At 39.4% G+C, this 20,920-nt stretch overlaps 2 protein-coding genes across 2 annotated transcripts in view; both read left to right on the plus strand.

Moving 5' to 3' along the window:
- The first annotated feature begins 1,927 nt into the window (after nucleotides 1-1,927).
- On the plus strand, nucleotides 1,928-2,435 carry LOC101106977 (dynein light chain 1, cytoplasmic-like). The gene has a single exon (XM_012101697.4). It carries the CDS (start codon nucleotides 1,970-1,972, stop codon nucleotides 2,234-2,236), a length of 267 nt encoding a protein of 88 aa, XP_011957087.3. The 5' UTR covers nucleotides 1,928-1,969; the 3' UTR covers nucleotides 2,237-2,435.
- Nucleotides 1,928-20,920, plus strand: part of RAB30 (RAB30, member RAS oncogene family) — a 122,813-nt gene continuing 103,820 nt past the window's right edge. The window contains exon 1 of the mRNA XM_042238143.2: nucleotides 1,928-20,677. The gene's annotated coding sequence lies outside the window, so the exon portion shown is untranslated. The remainder of the gene's footprint in view (nucleotides 20,678-20,920) is intronic.

Below are 20,920 nucleotides of genomic sequence, written 5' to 3' on the forward strand. Positions count from 1 at the left end.
TTGGAAACAAACAGAGATCATACTGTCATTTTTGAGACTTCATCCAAGTACTGGATTTTGGACTCTTCTGTTGACCATGATGGCTACTCCATTTATTCTAAGGGATTCTTGCCCACAGTAGTAGATATAATGGTCATATGAGTTAAATCCACCCATTCCAGTCCATTTTAGTTCACTGATTCCTAGAATGTTGATGTTCCCTCTTGCCATCTCTTGTTTGACCACTTCCAATTTTCCCTGATTCATGGACCTAACATTCCAGGTTCCTATGCAATATTGCTCTTTATAGCATCAGACTTTGCTTCCATCACCAGTCACATCCACAACTGGGTGTTGCTTTTGCTTTGGCTCCATCTCTTCATTCTTCCTGGAATTATTTCTCCACTGATCTCCAGTAGCATACTGGGCACCTACTGACCTGGGGAGTTCATCTTTCAGTGTCCTATCTTTTTGCCTTTTCATACTGTTCATGGAGTTCTCAAGGCAGGAATACTGAAGCGGTTTGCTAGTCCCGTCTCTAGTGGACAATATTTTGTCAGAATTCTCCACCATAACCTGTGCATCTTGGGGGGGGGCCAGAAGGCATGGCTCATAGTTTTATTGTTAGACAAGGCTGTGGTCCATGTGATTAGATTGGTTAGTTTTCTGTGATGGTGGTTTTCAGTCTGTCTGCCTTCTGATAGAGAAGGATAAGAGGCTTATAAAAGCTTCCTGATGGGATAGACTGAGGGGATTACTGGGTCTTGTTCTGATGGGGCCTTGCTCAATAAATCTTTAATCCAATTTTCTGTTGATGGGTGGAGCTGTGTTCCCTCCCTGCTGTTTACATTATCTTCATTACCTCCACCACAGTTTGGCCCCAGGTTTCCAGTTTTACTAGTAAACCAAGTTTCTTCTTTGATAAGCCTGGGTGCAGTCCTACTCTCAAAAGGGAGGACACTATCGGAGATTAGGTAAGCATCCAAATAGGTTCTCTAGTTAGACTGTGAGAGGCCCTGAGGACTTTATATAAAGGTAGGGGCTAGATGTGTTTAGAAAACTTTATAGTTTATAAGGCATCCCATTTTCCTTTAAGCAATTTGATCCTCACAACTTTGAGGGTAGTTATCATTCCATATGTGGAATTTTTACACATCATTCTTCTCCACTATGAGACAAGGAAAATTTTTTCATCATCTTTCTCTATCCAGATAAAAACACTGGCCTAAGCATTTTAAGTGGGTTTCTGAATGGGTATGCGTGTGTGGCACACGTGCTCTGTCATGTCTGAGTCTTTGCAACCCCATGGACTGAGGCCTCCAAGCTCTTCTAGCCATGGTATTCTCCAGGCAAGAATACTAGAGTGCATTACCATTTCCTCCTCCAGGTGATCTTCCTGACCCGGGACTCAAACCCGTGTCTCTTGCATTGGCAGGTGAATTCTTTACCACCAAGCCACCTGGGAAACCCTGATCTAAAGATAGACGTGTACAAAATGCCTAACACATCAGTTCAGTTTAGTTGCTCAGTCATGTCTGCCTCTTTGTGATCCCATGTCCATCACCAACTCCCGAAGCTTGCTCAAACTTGATGTCATCCAACCATCTCATTCTCTGTTGTCCCAGCATCAGGGTCTTTTGTAATGAGTCAGGTTTTCACATCAGTTGGCCAAAATATCAGAGCTTCAGCTTCAGCATGTCCTCCCAGTGAAAATTCAGGACTGATTTCCTTGAGGATTGCCTGGTTTGACCTCCTTGCAGTTCAAGGGACTCTCAAGAGTCTTCTCCAACATCACAGTTCAAAAGCATCAATTCTTCAGGGCTCAGCTTTCTTTATGGCCCAAGTCTCATATCCATACATGATTACTGGAAAAACCATAGCTTTGAGATGCACCACGGCTTTGGTAGCAACTGTCTCTGTACACGGGTGTGAGCTTCGCCCCTCCCTCAGGAGACCGTTGCAGTCGGCCAGCCCCTGCTCCTTGGTAACCATGTGTGACCAAAAGGCTGTAATCAAGAACGTCAATATGTTGGAGGAGATGCAACAGGACTCGATGGAGTGTGCTACTCAGGCATTGGAAAAGTATAATATAGAGAAGGACATTGTGGCCCATATCAAGGAGGAGTTTGACAAGTACAACCCCACCTGGCACTGCATCGTGGGGAAGAACTTTGGTAGTTATGTGACACATGAAACCGAACACTTCATCTACTTCTACCTGGACCAAGTGGCCATTCTCCTGTTCAAATCTGGTTAAAAGCATGGACTGTGCCACACACCCAGTGATCCATCCAAAAACAAGGACTGCAGCCTAAATTCCAAACACCAGAGACTGAAGTCTTCAGCCTTGCCTAAGGGAACACCTCCATCTTTGAACCTTTATTGTGTTTTGTACAGGGCATTCTCTGTACTAGTTTGCGGTTATAAAGCAATTAGTAAAACAGCTTACATTTGTATTTATTTTCTATTCCATACCTCTCTGCCCTATGTTTTTTCTCTTCAAAATCCATTCCTTTAAAGAAATAAATGTTGAAATGAAAAAAAACCCCATAGCTTTGACTAGACAGACCTTTGTTTGCAAAGTAATGTCTCTGCTTTTTAATATGTTGTCTAGGTTTGTCATAGCTTTTATTTTCAGGAGCAAGCGTCTTTTAATTCCATGGCTGCAGTCACCATCTGTGGTGATTTTGGAGCCCAAGAAGAGTCTGTCACTGTTTCTATTGTTTCCCCATCTATCTGCCATGAAGCGATGGGACCGGATGCCATGATCTTAGTTTTCTGAATGCTGAGTTTTAAGCCAGCTTTTTCACTCTTCTCTTTCACTTTCATCAAGAGGCTCTTTAGTTTTTCACTTTCTGCCATAAGGGTGGTGTCATCTGCATATCTGAGGTTATTGATATTTCTCTCAGCAATCTTGATTCCAACTTGTACTTCATCCAGCCTGGCATTTCGCATGATGTAGTCTACATATAAGCTAAATAAGTAGGGTGACAATATACCACTTTGATGTTCACAACTGTTGGCCCTCAACTGTTATTTCCTCTCCCTTCACATATCATGTTAGAGCAATATACATCTTCCCCTTTCTTTCCCCCTGTCTAGCACTACTTCTAATATTCATTGAAATGAGATCTTGCATATCTTGGAATATGTTATCAGGATGAGAGGGGGAGGCATGGTGTGATTTTCCCATACCTGTAAAGGTATAAAGGTCAGTCAGCAGTACTATAAAAATCCTTAAATAGAGTAGGAAAATACCCTACATTAAAAGTCATGGCACAGAGAAGGCACTGAGTGAATAGCGGCTCACTAAAATTACAAAACTCAATGTCAGAACAGGTGCAAACCCAGAGGCAGTGAGAACTAAAGTAACACTGCTAAGTTTTAAGATTTCATGGTCATAAAATGTGAGAACTACAGGGAACCTTAGAGTACACACAGTCATTCTATAAATGAGAAGACTGAGGCCCAGAGCTGTGTCCCTGAAGCCTAATTCAGATCAACCTTAATTTTGCTCTGCAGCCTATGACACCAAACTGCATGAAACTTTAGAGGACTGTAAGGGTTGCTAGTTTGGTTATTGTTATCTACATATGTTTTTCAGTTGTAATTGGAGGACAGGAAATCAGAACACACACACAAACATGAGGGTTTGTTTCTAGTTGAAGAAAAACTGAAATGGATTTTAGAATATATTTACTTTTTATAAATGATGAAACTGAGGCCCAGAAAGGGGATGTGACTTTTTGAGAGGTTAGTCGCAGAATCAGTTCTAGAATCCCACTTCTGTAGCTCCAGATAGACACTCAATCTTCACATGAAGGGCTCCTCTTCAGGAGGAGCTGGTGTTTCCTATTTTTGATACCCAGGGCCCTTATACTAACATGAACACAGTACCCATATCTACCCTTTCATGTACATTGTTTTATTCAGGCCCTAATCTCCAATTCTACCTGCTGACCCCTATCCTCTTTCTAGCCTAAGAGAGACACTACATACACCATACACCCTTTGCTGCTGCTGCTGCTGTTGCTAAGTCGCTTCAGTCATGTCCGACTCTCTGCGACCCCATAGACGGCAACCCACCAGGCTCCCCCATCCCTGGGATTCTCCAGGCAAGAACACTGGAGTGGGTTGCCATTTCCTTCTCCAATACCTTTTGTTAGTTCTAAATCCTTTCAACAGCTCCATCACAGTGATGACTAACAATGGTGTAACGATTCAGACCCTCCCTGGATATCTATATTTCTAAAGAGGCTTAAGAAAAAAGGTACCGTCTCAAAAGGCACACTTTGTTGGAACAGAAATAGGTATACGTAGAACATTCAACCATTAATTTTTTTTCAACCATTAATTTTTGAAAGATAAAATTATTTTTTATCACAAACTACAAAAAGGGCAGTGTATTAAAAAGCAGAGACATTACTTTGCCCGCAAAGGTTCATCTAGTCAAAGCCATCTTTTTTTTTCATCTTTTTTTAGTCATGTATGAATGTGAGAGCTGGAATATAAAGAAAGCTGAACACTGAAGAATTGATGCTTTTGAACTGTGGTGTTGGAGAAGACTCTTAAGAGTCCCTTGGACTGCAAAGAGATGAAACCAGTCAATCCTAAAGGAAATCAATCCTGAATATACATTAGAAGGATTAATGCTGAGGCTGAAGCTCCAATACTTTGGCCACCTGACATGAAAAGTTGACTCATTAGAAAAGACGTTGATGCTGGGAAAGATGGAAGGCAGAAGGGGATGACAGAGGACAAGACGGTTGGATGGCATCACTGACTCCATGGACACGAGTTTGAGCAAAGTCCTGGAGATGGTGAAGGACAGGGAAGCCTGGCGTGCTGCAGTTCACTGGGGTAGCAAAATAGACGGACATGACTGAGCAGCTGAACAACAACAAATAAAAAGGGCAGCACAAGGGAATTTTGGGGGTTGATAGAACTGTTTTGCATCTTGATTGTGATTACATGACTACACATTTGTCAAAACCTGTAGAATTTTACATCAAAAGGAGTGAATCATACCACGTAAAAAAATTTTTTTAAGTTTAAAAAGAGGAATGGAAAAGTGATTTCATATCCATCAACATCCTTTAATCTTTCTGCCCAGAGGCAACCACAGTGCAATGCTGGTCTTATGACATTCCAGTGGTGGAAATTTAGAGTCAGACTTGTTGAGATATTTTGGGGAATGATTTTTTTAAAGAATTCTTAAACTAGGAAATCATCTATTCCACTGTATTATATTGCAGTTTTTTTGACTTACAGATCTCTTTTTCCACTTCTCCTACACAAAACTGTTAGAACTCCAAATGAAATGTCCCTGTTCAGGTTGCTTGGGGCTGGTGCACTGGGATGACCCAGAGGGATGGTATGGGGAGGGAGGTGGGAGGGGGGTTCAGGATTGGGAACATGTGTACACCCATGGAGGATTCATGTTGATGTATGGCAAAACCAATACAATATTGTAAAGTAAAAAAAAATAATAATAAAATAAAATTTGAAAAATAAATAAAATCTTCAACAAAAAGAGAAATGTCCCAGTTCAGTTACCCTGGTGTCTCCAGAATCTACCTAGTATATCTGACACCTAGTGGTTACTCAATGAATATCTGCTGAAAAAACAGAAGTCTTAAGTACAAAGGAAATGTGAAAATAAATATGGTATAGTTCCAGCTCTCAGAGAACTTTAAAATCCAATGGTCATGTACCCTTAATATAGTTAGCAACACAAAGACATAAATGGGAAATAAAAGAAGACAGAAGGTAGGGAAATGTTTTCATACAGACTGATAATGAACTCATTCTAAGGTTCTATAATGAGCATTAGTGTGTCATGTGTAACAGGAGACACGTCAATGTCTTTTCATGGAGCTGTGGTTGGTGAAAAACCTGGGTGACAGAAAGAGACCAGATGGAGATAGTCTATTTAAAAATGTTTTACCTAATTGCAGTTTTTTTTTTTTTTTAATGAAACTGAGGATGCAGCATCCTTTGACAAAACTGCATCATCCTGGAATCTATTAAAAATCAGTTCCTGAAGGAAAACAATAATGTCAATAAAAACTAAGTCATTAGTTTCCTCTAGAAGGCTTCCTCTAGAAGATAAACTTAAGTGTTACAGTAATGGCTTTATGGTCATGACATTAAACACATGATATAAAGTTCAGCTATTAATATTTTTATTCTTAAATGTCAAGGCTCTCTTTGCTCTGGGAATTAAGGATTCCAATTCAGTCTCCTGTCCAGGTCATCTAGGGTTTCACAAACAATGTTCTATTTCCTTCACTGTAACAGTCTACTTCAGGAGCCAAAATCTATTCATGAGCTAGAATCAGGTTACAAGAGGTGATTTGTCAATTATGTAAAAGATTAAGCAATCCATCAGTGTTATAATTTAACAACTTATTTATCTATTAAATAACTGCTGCATGCCTATCTGGGTATGTGCCAGGCAGAAGAAAAGAGCATATTACCTACAGGTAACAATAACATCTGGCTGCCAAGGACAGTTTACTGATTTATGACTGATTGTAACTTATTTTTCAAGTTGCAACTTGGAGAAGGACATGGCAACCCACTCCAGTGTTCTTGCCTGGAGAATCCCAGGGACGGGGGAGCCTGGTGGGCTAGCATCTATGGGGTCACAGAGAGTCGGACACGACTGAAGCGACTTGGCAGCAAGTTGCAACTTTGTACCAAAAAATGGAGTTAGAAGGTAGAATGTTGTCACTTTATTTATGCTGTGTTAGTTGCTCAGTCCTGTCCAACTCTTTGCAACTCCATGGACTGTAGCACACTCAGCTCCTCTGTCCATGCAACTCTCTAGGCAAGAATACTGAAGTGGGTTGCCACTCCTTTATCCAGGAGTTCTTCCCGACCCAGGGATTGGACTCAGGTCTCCTGCATTGCAGGGGGATTCTTTACCATCTGAGCCACTGGGGAAGACCTCGTATTTATGCTTCTAAGTATCAAATCATGTTGATGACTGTTCTGGAAAGAAAATAGCTACAGGTCAACAATTCCTTCTTATAAACCCTTGGGACCAGATGTGATTCAGAAATCCTTAGTTTACAATGGCAATAAGGTCCACATATCATGTTATGTATGGAATGTCTCCAGGAGAGTCTTAGACAGCACACTGTGATCAAACCACATTTCTACAGTGAAGTGAACGTATGCTTATACTAAATAGCATGGGTAAAACCTATAATGGTCTCGTATCAGTACAAGCCAAGCCAAGTTTTACTTACCAGGTACCCAATTTCTTCGTATGTAAAACAAAGTTCTATTTAACTTCTCCAAGTTATGGATTGACCAACATGAGTATTGACTCAAAATTGAAATATTTGTATCATGTATTAATTTAGATATTGATCTAGTGCTCCCCACACAGATCAAAAGGACTTGACTATCACTTCATTTTTATAAACATTTTCTTAGTGTAAACAAATCTTTTTCTCTAAGCTGGTTTACTGCCTTCAAAAGAAGCTGTTTGAAAATATACCCACTGATATTAATGGGTATGGGTAGGAGAATGGGCATTAAAAAAAAATCCTCTTAGTTGTAAATGACAAACACAAATCACAGCAACCTTGAAGAAATGTTTTTCTTGGAGGGGAGAAAAGATGAAATGATATCAAGTACATAGTGAAAACAAATTTAAGTTTACTACAGCATAAACCATTGATTACCTATAAAGTTTTAAAAATGCTTTCAAATGAGTTTTAAAAACTGTGATTTAAAGAGTTACGGAACTTCTGTTTCGTCATCAAAAGGGCTTGGTGTCACATGGTTGTTGTGCCTCTTCAGGAAATGTAAACAATACATTGGTAGTCTTGGCCAAATGGGAGATACTGAGGTTTGCAACATTTACTTTCTGTTTCACCTAAAAACAAGATATTAATAGCAGTTTTCGTGTATATTTCAAATGTCAAACAAACCTGGGTTTTATTTTCAATTTCTACTTGTTAATGGGTAACCCCAGACAGATTTATCTCTTAATTATAAGATGAGGTGATTTCTACCCTAAGTACCATTGAATAAAAATGGTGTTAGTTGTTCAGTCGTGTCTGACTCTGCGATTCCATGGACTGTAGCCCACCAGGCTCTTCTGTGCATGGAATTCTCTAGGCAAGATTACTGGAGTGGGTTGCCATTCCCTTCTCCAGGGGTTCTTCCTGACCCAGGGATTGAACCCAGGTCTCCTGCATTGCAGGTGGGTTCTTTACTGTCTGCACCACCAGGGAAAGGAAAAGTGGGAGCTAACCATATACTTTATGTATACTTTATGGAAGTACTAGCTCACTGTTGGGAAGGGGAAAAAAATCCCTTGATTCACTTATTGAATATATAAGGGAAAGGGGGTATTTTTAATTTCTGTAGTTGGAGGTAGGTTAATATTGAAATATCTGATCAGGGTCTAGAATTATATGAAGGTGTCATAAGTTTTTCAGAGCTTGGGTCTCTAAAAAGATCTTAATCAGGTCTTGAATACAACAGTGAAAAAGAGTATGTTCCCTAAAAGTTTAGCCAGGGTTCTTAATCACAGGTTAATAGAATTTAGGGTTCCATGAACTTAGATAGGGATTACATTTCTATTTTCAATAACTTATAATACAACTTGAATGTAGGTAACCAATTACAGCAGTATTAGGAGTAAATATGACTGTCATAGCTAAAGTCTGATTATTTTCCTGTTACAATTGTACAGACAACTTGCTTGAGCTTTAAAAAAAATTATTTGGCTGTGCCAGGTCTTAGTTGTGGCATGTGGGATCTAGCTTCCAGACCATAGGTTGAACCTGAGCCCCCTGCACTCGGAGCTTAAATTTTTAGCCACTGGATCAGCATGAAAGTCTCTAGAGCTTGTTAACTGGTTTATATTTATTTATATATGTGGCTATGTCCAAAATTAAAAAAATTTGTGTTCACTTCAGTATTATTGTATCCCTTTATTATGCTAAACCCTTCACTTTATGCTTTTAAAAAACTCTTTGGACAAGTGATCCATAGATTTCATTAGACTGACTAAGGGGTTCAGTTCAGTCTCTCAGTCATGTCAGACTCGTTGAGACCCCATGGAGTGCAGCCCACCAGGCTGCCCTGACCAAGGGGTACATGATGGTAAAAGGTTGAGTCTGGTGGCTTAGGCGGTAAAGAATCTGCCTGCAATGCAAGAGACCTGGGTTCTAGGAGTCCCTAGATTGTGAAGATCCTCTGGAGAAGGGAATGGCAACCCATTCCAGTATTCTTGCCATACAGTCTATGGGATCCCAAAGATTTGGAACCAACAGTGAGTAACACTTTCACTTCAATGGTCTCAAGGTTTGTTATTTTTGTACCTCCACAGCCTTTTTTACCTGGTAATTAATCAATATATACATATAGAACAAAATAAATGGATTTAAATTGGCTGAAATAATACCCCCATTCCCAAATACTGATATTCTAGATGTCTAGAATACCCTACTATAAGGCTTCTTCCTTAAGAATTTTCCACTGTTTGTTGTGATTCACACAGTCAAAAGCTTTGAAATAGTCAATGTTTTTCTGGAACTCTTCTTGCTTTTTCTATGAGCCAACGGATATTGGCAATTTGATCTCTGGTTCCTCTGCCTTGAAATCCAGCTTGAACATCTGGAAGTTCACAGTTCACGTACTGTTTAAGCCTGGTTTGGAGAATTCTGAGCATTACTTTACTAGTGTGTGAGATGAGTGCAATTGTGCGGTAGTTTGAGCATTCTTTGGCATTGCCTTTCTTTGGGATCGGAATGAAAACTGACCTTTTCCAGTCCTGTGGCCACTGCTGAGTTTTCCAAATTTGCTGGCATACCGAGTGCAGCACTTTCACAGCATCATCTTTTAGGATTTGAAGTTCCATTTCAGTTTACCTTCCAGTTCAAATGGAATTCCACCATTTCTACTAGCTTTGTTCGTAGTGATGCTTTCTCAGGTCTACTTGGCTCTCGGTGAATGATCACACCATTGCGGTTACCTGGGTTGCAATCTTTTTTGTAGATTTCTGTGTATTCTGGCCACCTCTTCTTAATATCTTCTGCTTGTTAGGTCCATACCATTTCTGTCCTTTATTGTGCCCATCTTTGCATGAAATGTTCACTTGGTACCTCTAAGTTTCTTGAAAATATCTCTAGTCTTTTTCATTCTATTGTTTTCCTCTATTTCTTTGCACTGATCACTGAGGAAGGCTCTTTTCTCTCTCCTCGCTATTCTTTGGAACTCTGCATTCAGATGTGTATATCTTTCCTTTTCTCCTTTGCCTTTAGCCTCTCTCCTTTTCACAGCTATTTGTAAGACCTCATCAGACAACCATTTTGCCTTTTTCTTGGGGATGGTTTTGATCGTCACCTCCTGTACAATGTCACGAAACTCCGTCCATAGTTCTTCAGGCACAGATCTTCCCTGAGAAATCTGTATGCAGGTCAAGCAGCAACAGTTAGAACTGGACATGGAACAACAGACTTGATCCAAATTAGGAAAGCAGTAGGTCAAGGCTGTTATTTTGTCACCCTTGTTACATAACTTGTATGCAGAGTACCTCATGTGAAATGCCAGGCTGGATGAAGTGCAAGCTGGAATCAAGACTGCTGGGAGAAATTTCAATAACCTCAGATATGCAGATGACACCACCCTTATGGCAGAAATCAAAGAGGAAGTAAAGAACCTCTCAATGAAAGTGAAAGAGGAGAGTGAAACAGCGGGCTTAGGACATTCAAAAAATGAAGATGATGGCATCTGGTCCCATCACTTCATGGCAAACAGATAGGGAAACAATGGAAACAGAGACAGTTTATTTTCTTGGGCTCCAAAATCACTGCAGATGGTGACTGTGGCCATGAAATTAAAAGATGCTTGCTCCTTACAAGAAAAGCTATGACCAACCTACACAACATATTAAAAAGCAAAGACATCACTTTGTTGACAAAGGTCTGTCTAGTCAAAGCTATGGTTTTTCCAGTGGTCATGTATGGATGTGAAAGTTGAGTATAATGAAAGCTGAGCGTTGAAGAATTGATGCTTTTAAACTGTGGTGTTGGAGAAGACTCTTGAGAGTCCCTTGGACTGCAAGAAGGCCAAACCAGTCAATCCTCAAGGAAATCAGTCCCGAATATTCATTGGAAGGACTGATACTGAAGCTGAAACTCCAATACTTTGGCCACCTGATGCAAAGAACTGACTCATTTGAAAAGATCCTGATGCTGGGAAAGACTGAAGGCAGGAACAGAAGGGGACAACAGAGGATGACGTAGTTGGGTGGCATCACTGACTCAAGGGACATGAGTTTGAGCAAATTCTGGAGTTGGTGATCGACAGGGAAGCCTGGTGTGCTGCAGCCTATGGGCTTGCAGAGTCAGACAGGACTGAGCTACTGAACTGAACACTTCTTTTTATTCAAAATCTTTTAATCAAATGCTTTAGATACCAGCATGGATCATGTAATTCATGCATCTCCCTAAAATAAACTTTATTATACACCCGATTTAAGCAATATGTGCTGTGGCTGAATTATATTCTTTATTGAATACAACTACAAATAAAAGATTTTGAAAGTTTTTGCTCTGTGTCTTGGAACTGCAGCAAGGAAGTACTGAGCACAATGCAAAGAATTAGAACACAAAAATGAGGAAGGGGGAGAATGTGTATTGAGCAAGCTGTTTTACCTTGGTGCTTTCAAGTAGAACTAGCTGAAGAGGTGTGTTCATTAAAAAGATTCCTAGGAACTTCCCTGGTGGTCTAGCGGTTAAGACTCTGTGCTTCCACTGCAGGGGCGTGGGTTTGATCCCTGGTCGGGGGACAAAAAGGGCTTCCCTGGTGGCTCAGTGGTAAAGAATCCACCTGTGATGCAGGCAACACAGGTTCAATCGGTGGGTGGGGAAGATCCCCAGGAGGAGGATATGACAACTCACTCCAGCATTCTTACCTGCAGAATTCCATGGACAGCGGAGCCTGGTGGGCTTACAGGGCATGGGGTCGCAGTCAGACATGACTGAAGTTCCTGAGCACCCACAGCGGACTAATAACCCATGTCACGTGGTGTGGCCAAAAAAAAAAAAAGTAAACAAAGATCCCCAGATCTTGCTGTAAGCAGAGTATCTATGTAGGGACAGTAGAATCTGCATTTTTTGACATGTATCTCAGGAGAGTCTATTGCTAAAGCCTCTAGACTACACTGCAGAATTAATACAACAGAAAACGATTTGGTTTTCCAGGTTAGCCTATTTTTAAAGATAAGGCAACAGATTTAACAGTTAATTTGCCTAAGCTGAGATACCTTACTTACTTGTCTATTAGTTTGGGAATCCAGAAGCCACTCCTGACTTGAAGGCAGTTCTTTCAAGTGATCCATTTGGAACTTCTTGCTGCTGCTTCTGCTAAGTCGCTTCAGTCCTGTCCGACTCTGTGCAACCCCATAGACGGCAGCCCACCAGGCTCCCTCCCTGGGATTCTCCAGGCAAGAGTATTGGAGTAGGTTGCCATTGCCTTCTCCGTTGGAACTTCTTAAAGACCTAATATTCTTAAAAGTGGACCATAAAGCTTGAACTCACTTAAGGTATTTGCAGACCAAACCCTGAAAATGGTTTTATTTTAGACAATACTTTCCTTACTCGATCTTTAAACTGTAAGCGACAGAGTCCCTAAGTTAACTGTAAATTATGGTAAAAACATCACATTTATGTTATACATATTTACATAAAGCTTTAGTTACTAAACTAGGTATTTGGTAAAGTTAAAACTGATGGGACATTAACATAACATCTAAAGCAGAGAATCATACTCATGCTTAAATATGGTTTAATTTTTGAAGTATAGTACTTTCAGTGAATCCTTAAATAGTGAGATTAGCAAAAAACCATGTTTTTGCGTTACAGCTAATAGTGATCTCCATATACATTCAATTCTCATAGCAGCCCAAAGATAGTACTATTCCCACTGCACAGATGAATCTGAGGCATAGGGTTAAACAACTTGCTCAGTCAACCCAATGGGAAGTGTGATTTCAACTCAGGCTGACTGGCTCTGAGACTACGCTCCAAGCCACCACCCTACACTGCCTTTTGAGTGCTTATAATATAAACAAATACAGTGTGACAGATCTCAATCAGCAGAAAAATATTTTAACAGCATGTCCTGCCAGTGTTATCAGAGAACTGCTTTCCAGTTATCTGAACTGTTAAATGCACTTTAAGTGAACTTTGCAGACCTAGCAAGTATTAAAAAGTAATAATAACTAGTCACCTTAAATAATTAGCTCAGCAGTAAAGAGGGGTGTCAAGTAACTTTTCTGAATCTAACTCTGGGCCCACAACCAACAATTATTCTGTTTCTGTTAACACTGTTTTATCTTTCCCTCTCTCCAGATGGCTGAAGAGGTGAGTGAGAGTCTTAAATTTGCTAAAAATAGGTTATTAGCTTGAACAGTCAAGTTTTAGCATAAAACGGGGCATCTTGCTGGGTGTACAGAGGCTAGTAACTCATAGCAGACAGCAATTCACAGGTAGCCACAAGTTTGTCTTTTCATGGAAACATCTCAGGTCATTTCTTCTGGTGAATCTCATGAAAAGCAGCGAGACAACATTTGGACATACTGTGTTCCTGTGCCAAAATCTAGAAGTAACCAACTTCCTATATTTTTTTATTATGCAAAATCTTAAGTGGCTTACTTGTTTTCCTCTTTCGCTGACATCTTTCCATTTATTCTGCCAGTTAAGACTCCCAGAGGGAAACAGGAGCTCATTTACATTATTGGGTAACTGAATGAGAGTTCAGGTTATTGAAAATTTAGTTCCTGTCAGTTAGAATTGGGTTTACCACCTTTGGTGTAGGGTCTGGTTGCCCCAAAGTATTAGTTGTTTTTCCCACCATATGTTTTCCTGGATTTTCACAATCATACCTTCCTTGCTTAATGACACTAAAGAATTTGACTATCTCAGATTTCTCCTCCTCTAGGTAATGTATAATGATAAAACCATAGCTGGGCAAGAAACAGACACGTCCTGTTCAAGTCTAACCTCCTGGTTCAAGTGAGCACCATTTTTTTTCTAAAAAGAGGTTGTGAGGATCCCAGGCAGTAGGGCTAGGAAGAATTAATGATACAGGTATAAAGGGCAGCCTTCCCAGGTGGCTCAATGGTAAAAAATCCACCTGCAATGCCAGAGACACAGATTTAATCCCTGGGTTGGGGAGATCCCCTGGAGAAGGAAATGGCAACCCACTCCAGTACTGCCTGGAAAATCTCATGAACAGAGAAGCCTAGTGGGCTACAGTCCATGGAGTAGCAAAGAGTTAGACACGACAGAGCATGCATGTGAATATAAAGGGCAGATATCACTTATAAGAATATGTCAATTTTCTTTTTAGTTCTACCAGTTTATTGCTACCAACCCATCACCCTCCACCCTCATGCACACATGCTCAGTCATGTGACCCCATGGACTGCAGCCCGCCAGGCTCCTCTGTCCATGGACTTTTCCAGGCAAGAATACTGGAGTGGGTTGCCATTTCCTTCTTCAAGGAATATGTCATTTTTCAAAAGAAGCTGAGGCTCACGGTCATTGCTATGCTGTTTTTGGAACTGTCATATAAACTGCTATTCCTGGAGTACATGAGGGCAAGCTCAGTCACTTCAGTTGCGTCCGACTCTACAACCCTATGGATTGTAGCCCACTAGGCTCCTCTGTCTGTGAGGATTCTCCAGGCAAGAATACTGGAGTGGGTTGCCATGCCCTTCTCCAGTCCTGGAGTACAAGTTTGGTTAAATGAAACAACTGAAAACTGGAAAGGAAAAATAATTAAATCAAATGAAAAGCATCAAGTAACATGTAGGAAAAAAAATTAAAAAATCACAAAAGTACTTCAGAGCTCTTCCCCCTTTCCTCCTGGCCCGATTTCAGTGCAAGGTAGAATTTTTAAGTCTTGATTCCTTTGGGAAATAATCAGACTGCCATGAAGTATAGAAAGTGATTTTGACCTCTAAGTAGGACGATTTAAATACAAACCCTCTTTTAATCCCACATTCCCTCTGTAAACAACTATTTCTTACCTCTTTTGGACCCAAACTTCTTAAAGAAGCTGTCTACATATGGTACCTACTTCTTTCCTCCTTCCCTTCACTCAATCTTCAAACTCCTGAAATCTGGCTTCCTCTCAGTACTCCATAAATCTTAGAATTCCCATACAAGAACCCAAAACAGCAACAAATTCAAAATAGGTTCCAAGAATGAGGAAGATGAGTGAGCGGAGTTTATCTGGAAAACAAGAAAATCCAGGACACATCTTTGGCAAATACGTTGCCAGATGAGATGCAACAAAAACTGTTCATCTCAGAACTATCAAGAAACAAGCAAACAATTTTAGAAAGACACAAACATGAATACTGAAAACAGAACAGCCAAGGGACTGAAATTCAAAAGGCATAATGCCTAACATTAAAGATACCAACAGTAAACAAGAGCTGAAATGGAATTCTTTCATTGAGACTGTCAAATGTAAAATAAATAAATGTAAAGTTCATCACCAAAAACAGCACTTAATTTTCAATACATTATCAATTTTTGCATCCCATTACTAGAAAAGTATTCCACTGAAACAGCACAGGACCGATACGGGTCTTTTATATCACACTTACGTAAGATGCTGCTCAGCTGCAGTTAAGCAACTGCAATAAAGTGCTCTATTATGTTACTGTTATTTGCAATATACTTTTATACATCACCACTTAGGCAACTGCTTTATTTCAGCATGTTTAACATTTAAATTAACGTTTTCTATCATTTTTCTGTCTTAAAAGACTATGAAACATTCACTAGGAAATGCCTCTACATATGCTAACACTGAGTCAATAGCATAAATGCTCTCCAGTTCAATGTGGACAACTGCCAAGAAACTATGAAAGATTCTGCTTAATACTGTATTAATGGTCTGATGGTACAGGAATAGGAAGGAGGAAAGCTGAGTTTTATTTTGGCTCAAAGGTGGAAAAAAAAAATCATTTAGATGATGTCAAGGGTTATGGTTACTGAACTTTACCTTATGGAGGTGGAGGAACTCAAACAAGTCCCCAGGCTATTCCATTTACAAGCACCTATGTGCCAAATTCACCAAATCATGGCTTAGGAGTAAATAGATGATTCTGATGAACATTTCCTAAAATGTTTTAAGACAGAACTCACTGAGGATTAACCTTTACAGCAAGTTCAAAAACAGTACTATAAATAGTTCATAATTGAATTATGAATTATATGGACCTTACATAATTGCTTAAAACTGTACATCTCTGCAGTTTCCTTAAGTGGCTATATTCATGAACATATTTATATTGGATTAAGTTCAGCTTTATATACTTATTCTTGCAAAGAAATGTTGTTCTAGTGCCACTTTAATTATCCAAATTATCCTACTAAAAACTGAGAAATAAAAATCATGGAAGGCTCATTATTCTGGCACAGCAGCTACAATTATATCAACCTGTTACAAAAACAACAGTGGGTCAACTAAACAAGACTAGAAAACATATGTTTTAGTTTTCTGAATGCTGTTAAAGTGAAAGTGTAAATAAGAAATATTAGTTTCCAGAATAAGTTAAAAATCTTCCTGAGAAACTCCAAATGCTGAACCCTGTATAACATGCTCATCTGTGTCCACTTTAAAAATAAATGGTGTAGAAATCATTTAACTCAATGTAAGTGTATCCAATATGATAATTTTGGTAAAATGTTTTTCATTTTCCCCCTTAAGTTTTCTTGTCTTAATTCTGTGACCAACTTAAAATAATTCTTACTGTAACTGCTGGGGTTTACATCACCTTTGGATTGCTGGCATTTCATTTCTGAGGATGGTTAAGAAAAATGATTTTATTTTGGAAGAGATAAAGAAAGGCAGACAATGTAACTGATAGTTGCGCTCTCAAAGTTCATAGCTTGAAATATCAAAGCATTATTTTAGATCTCTGCAAGCATGAAACAAGTGTAACATTTTTCATAATTTGGGACATCACCTTTTAGAGAATTAACTAACTACACTGATTCTCAATGAAGACAGGGCCTAATTTTCATAACCAATTGAGGGTTTTTCAAACTATACAAGTACACAAACAAAATTTTATTGTTATGTAATTTTTTTCAACTTCAGCTACCCCAGGCACTACCATGAAAACACTAACAGGAATTTTACATTCCTTACGTGGTACGGGCTGAAAAAAATTGTCTTATACCATAATTCTATCAAAGGAGAAACTGGAACTATACTTTGTTAAGAATTTGGTCATACAAGTTTGACTTACCAACAAACTGTGAGAAGAGTTCATTTAAGGTAATCCCTGTCCTTGGGTCCTAAGTACTTTGAGTCTACTTTTTAAAAACTTAAAAAAAAAAAAAACCCACAACAAATTTACACGTTCCAAAGTCCTCTACTAAATGCTTTACATAACTTTGTTTAATCTTCCCCATCATCCCTGAGACTTAGAATGTTACAAATTTCCTATAAAAAATTAGCAAGCCATTCAAAACAGATCAGACACTGAAGCGGCAGGAACCCAGATAGGCCATTAATACTATCCAAAACACTAAAGTCAGTCTTCACATACTACTTCTAAGAGGATCTCCTTTTATAAAAGGACTCACAAAGTGTTTGACTCTTGGCGTTGCTTTAAAATTTTCATATATTTGTTCTCTGTCTTTATTCTTTAGTAGATATGGATAAAAAGAATGTTACATGATTTTGAATGTTAAGATCATAAATTTAGTAATGTCAAAGAATTTGCAGCTAAAAAAGATACTCTCTTTATATATCATGTACCCAAATACCAAGACTACTACAGATGATCAGTAATTTTTAAAAATTAGGATTGAGCAAGGAGTTAAAGAAAAATTATTTTCAGAAATTCAAATATCTTGTTGATTCCATCTAGATACTTCAGATAATTATCTGAATAACTTACCGTAAGGTTGTCATAGCTCTGAGCTTATTGCTAAATGTCTTTTGCAATCAGAGTTTCTTAGACTAAATTTCACTCAAAGAAATATACAATAAGTCAGGATATTATGGTATTCTTAAGGTAAAATTGATGCCCCCCGTCTACCATGCATAAATTAATCCTTAGGTCATCTACACGTCTTGCTAATTCATTTATGAATATATTAATAAACCTAAAATCGTGGCCAAAACTTTATTACCCATGTCACACACAAAAAGCTACTACCCTACTGCTGTAAAGCTACAAATCTGGGATGTAGAAGCTCTACCCTACTGCTGTAAACTCACCTATAGTGTTTTAAAGATATACAACAGCTGGTGACAACCCTGAACAAAAATAATTCAGCTGGGTGAATGGGTGGGAAATAGCTTCACATATCTAGAGTTCCACAGGTGATCCACACACTTGACCCTATTGAGAAAACCCTTGACCTAACAACTAACTCAATATTCTTTAATGAGGTATCTATAATATAAATCAATGTCTTAATTTTGTTTTGAGATAAAAAGAAAGCAGGTTTATCTATGTAAGGCGTTCCTAACTGCACTTCTCTGATTTACTTCGGCCACCCCCCACAGCATGTGGGATCTTACTTCCCTGATGCTGCTGCTCAGTTGTGTCTGGCTCTTTAAGACCCCATGGATTAGAGGGCCCCAAGCTCCGCTGTCCATGGGATTTTCCAGGCAAGAATACTGGAACGGGCTGCCATTTCCTTCTCCAGGGATCTTTCAGACACAGGAATCAAACCCACATCTCCTGTACTGGCAGGTGGACTCTTTACCACTGAGCCAGCTGGTAAACCTACACCTGCTGCATTGGGAGGTGGAGGCTTAACTACAGGATCAACAGGGAAGTCCCTAACACAGTTTTTATTCTGGAACACTGATGTTATTCTTTCAGAAGCTGGCATCATCAACTCTTGTAATACTAATTTTTTAAACAAAATATCCACATAGAGTACATAATTTTTTTCCTAAAAGTTAAGGGTCAGGGAGTTGTTTTTTGAGACAGTAACTAGATTTCATTTCTTTATGGCTTGATGCCCATTAGATAAAAGGCTGAAAAAAATTTCTAACTACCCAAACACATGACAAATTACAGAAATCACTATATTATATAGGTCTCATTTCTCTCATATAATGTTTCGGAGAAATCTGCTGGGTTCTCCCACCCCCAGCAAATTTTTTTTTAATAGTAACTTGAATTGAGGAGGTTATTGCTTATATAAAGAAGTCTCTTACAAAATGAACAAGATAAGTTCATATGAGACACAACAAAACCCATGAATCACCAACTCCTAAAAATAATTTGTATGAGTTTGAAAGGAAGCCTAAATGTAAATCTGTTCAGTCTATTTTCTCTCTCTTAAGGTTAAAACATATCTATAGTTATGCAAAGAAACATAGATCACAAAGAAAACAGTACACATTTTGTTTCTTTTCCTATACTTACCAACATTACTTGTAAAGAAGGTATTTCTGAATAACAAATAATTCCATGAGCTCCATGCATAACTGAGACCAACACATACTACCCCTGTTTAAAAATGAAAGCCATTCATCTGACTTGTTCCTAGAAACAGGACAATATGTAAGATCATTCTTTATAAAACTTTTTTGTAATTATCATCTGCATACATCTGAGAAATGTTTTGACCATGTTTTTGTCATTTATAATCACTCTGCCTAGTTTTTCCTTGATACAATAATCCATTTACCAGCTATAATTTTAACTCCTAAACAAGTGAAGCGCATACCCCTACTGACTCAAAGTGATGTTATGTTTTCAGGATAATATGCAAAAGGAAAGGAGAAAAACAGCACTAATATATCAGCCTTTTTAGACCTTCCGACACCCTCAGGAAGAAAGAAAATTTCTCATCTTTTCATAGTGTAGACAGACTCTGAAAAAGAACAAACACAGCATTGTTTTAATAACACAACTGGAGAAAATATAAATACAGTTCATTTGAGATATTGGGCAAAACAACTTAAAAGACCAATGACTTTTGTTTCAGCTTAGTTTGAAAGCAAATTAGTTGCTAAAGTAGTGGTATATATAGAGTCCTACAAATTAAACACTAATTGTATTTTAAAAATAAGTTGGTGGTCCATGGTCCTGAAGATCCCGTCTGGACAGTAATTTTAGTATTCACTCTAGGTTTATTCAAGAACCCTCTTACTCAGTAACCGATCTCCAGCCGTCAACAGGGCGATCATCAGTATTCCCTTTTAACGTCTCCCTGCCTTCGGTGGCAAGTATGAAGATGTCATTTTAAACAGGGACTTTGTGTTTTCTTTACTGCGGGGCCAAAGCGCCGTTCCCTTACAGCTTAGCTACCTTTCAACACTGGTATCTTTGGAACCTTTTGCAAATCATTTCTGCATGAAAGACCAATGAGGGTCCAACACCTTGGGAAAGGAGTAAGGAAGGTTGGAGAATGACAAAACAATAATAAAAAAAAAAAATCTGGGAGGGACAGCCCAGTTCCGTAGGCTAAAGGCTGTGACGAAAGGCTAGAGGGTCGCCACCCGGGATCCCCGCAGCGCACCCCACTCCCCGAGGAAAAACACAACCGCCCCTTACTATCCTGTCAGCGGATCAATCTGATGCTCTGAGCCCAAAAGTAAACTGACTCCCTCAATCCCGCTGTCACAACATGGGGCAAGAGGCGTTGGCGACCTCCGCAACTCCTGCAGAACCGTAAGTCAGAGACCCACTCGGCCTCTCATGCCGCCACCAGCCGGACACGTCCTACTCGGCCCCAGACGCCGCCTCCATCCCCCGGTGCCCAGGTTCGGAACCCAGGCTCACCGACCGACTTGTCCTCCTTCTCACTGGCCCCTCTGCACCACCACTCGGCTCCCGCGTTCCCTAAAACCTCAGCCGGCTCCGCAGAATCTTTCCAGCGCCCCTAACATGGCGGCCTTGGCCACTTCGCTCCCT

Source organism: Ovis aries, chromosome 21, assembly GCF_016772045.2.
Source record: "Ovis aries strain OAR_USU_Benz2616 breed Rambouillet chromosome 21, ARS-UI_Ramb_v3.0, whole genome shotgun sequence".
In the NCBI taxonomy this organism is placed as follows: domain Eukaryota; kingdom Metazoa; phylum Chordata; class Mammalia; order Artiodactyla; family Bovidae; genus Ovis; species Ovis aries.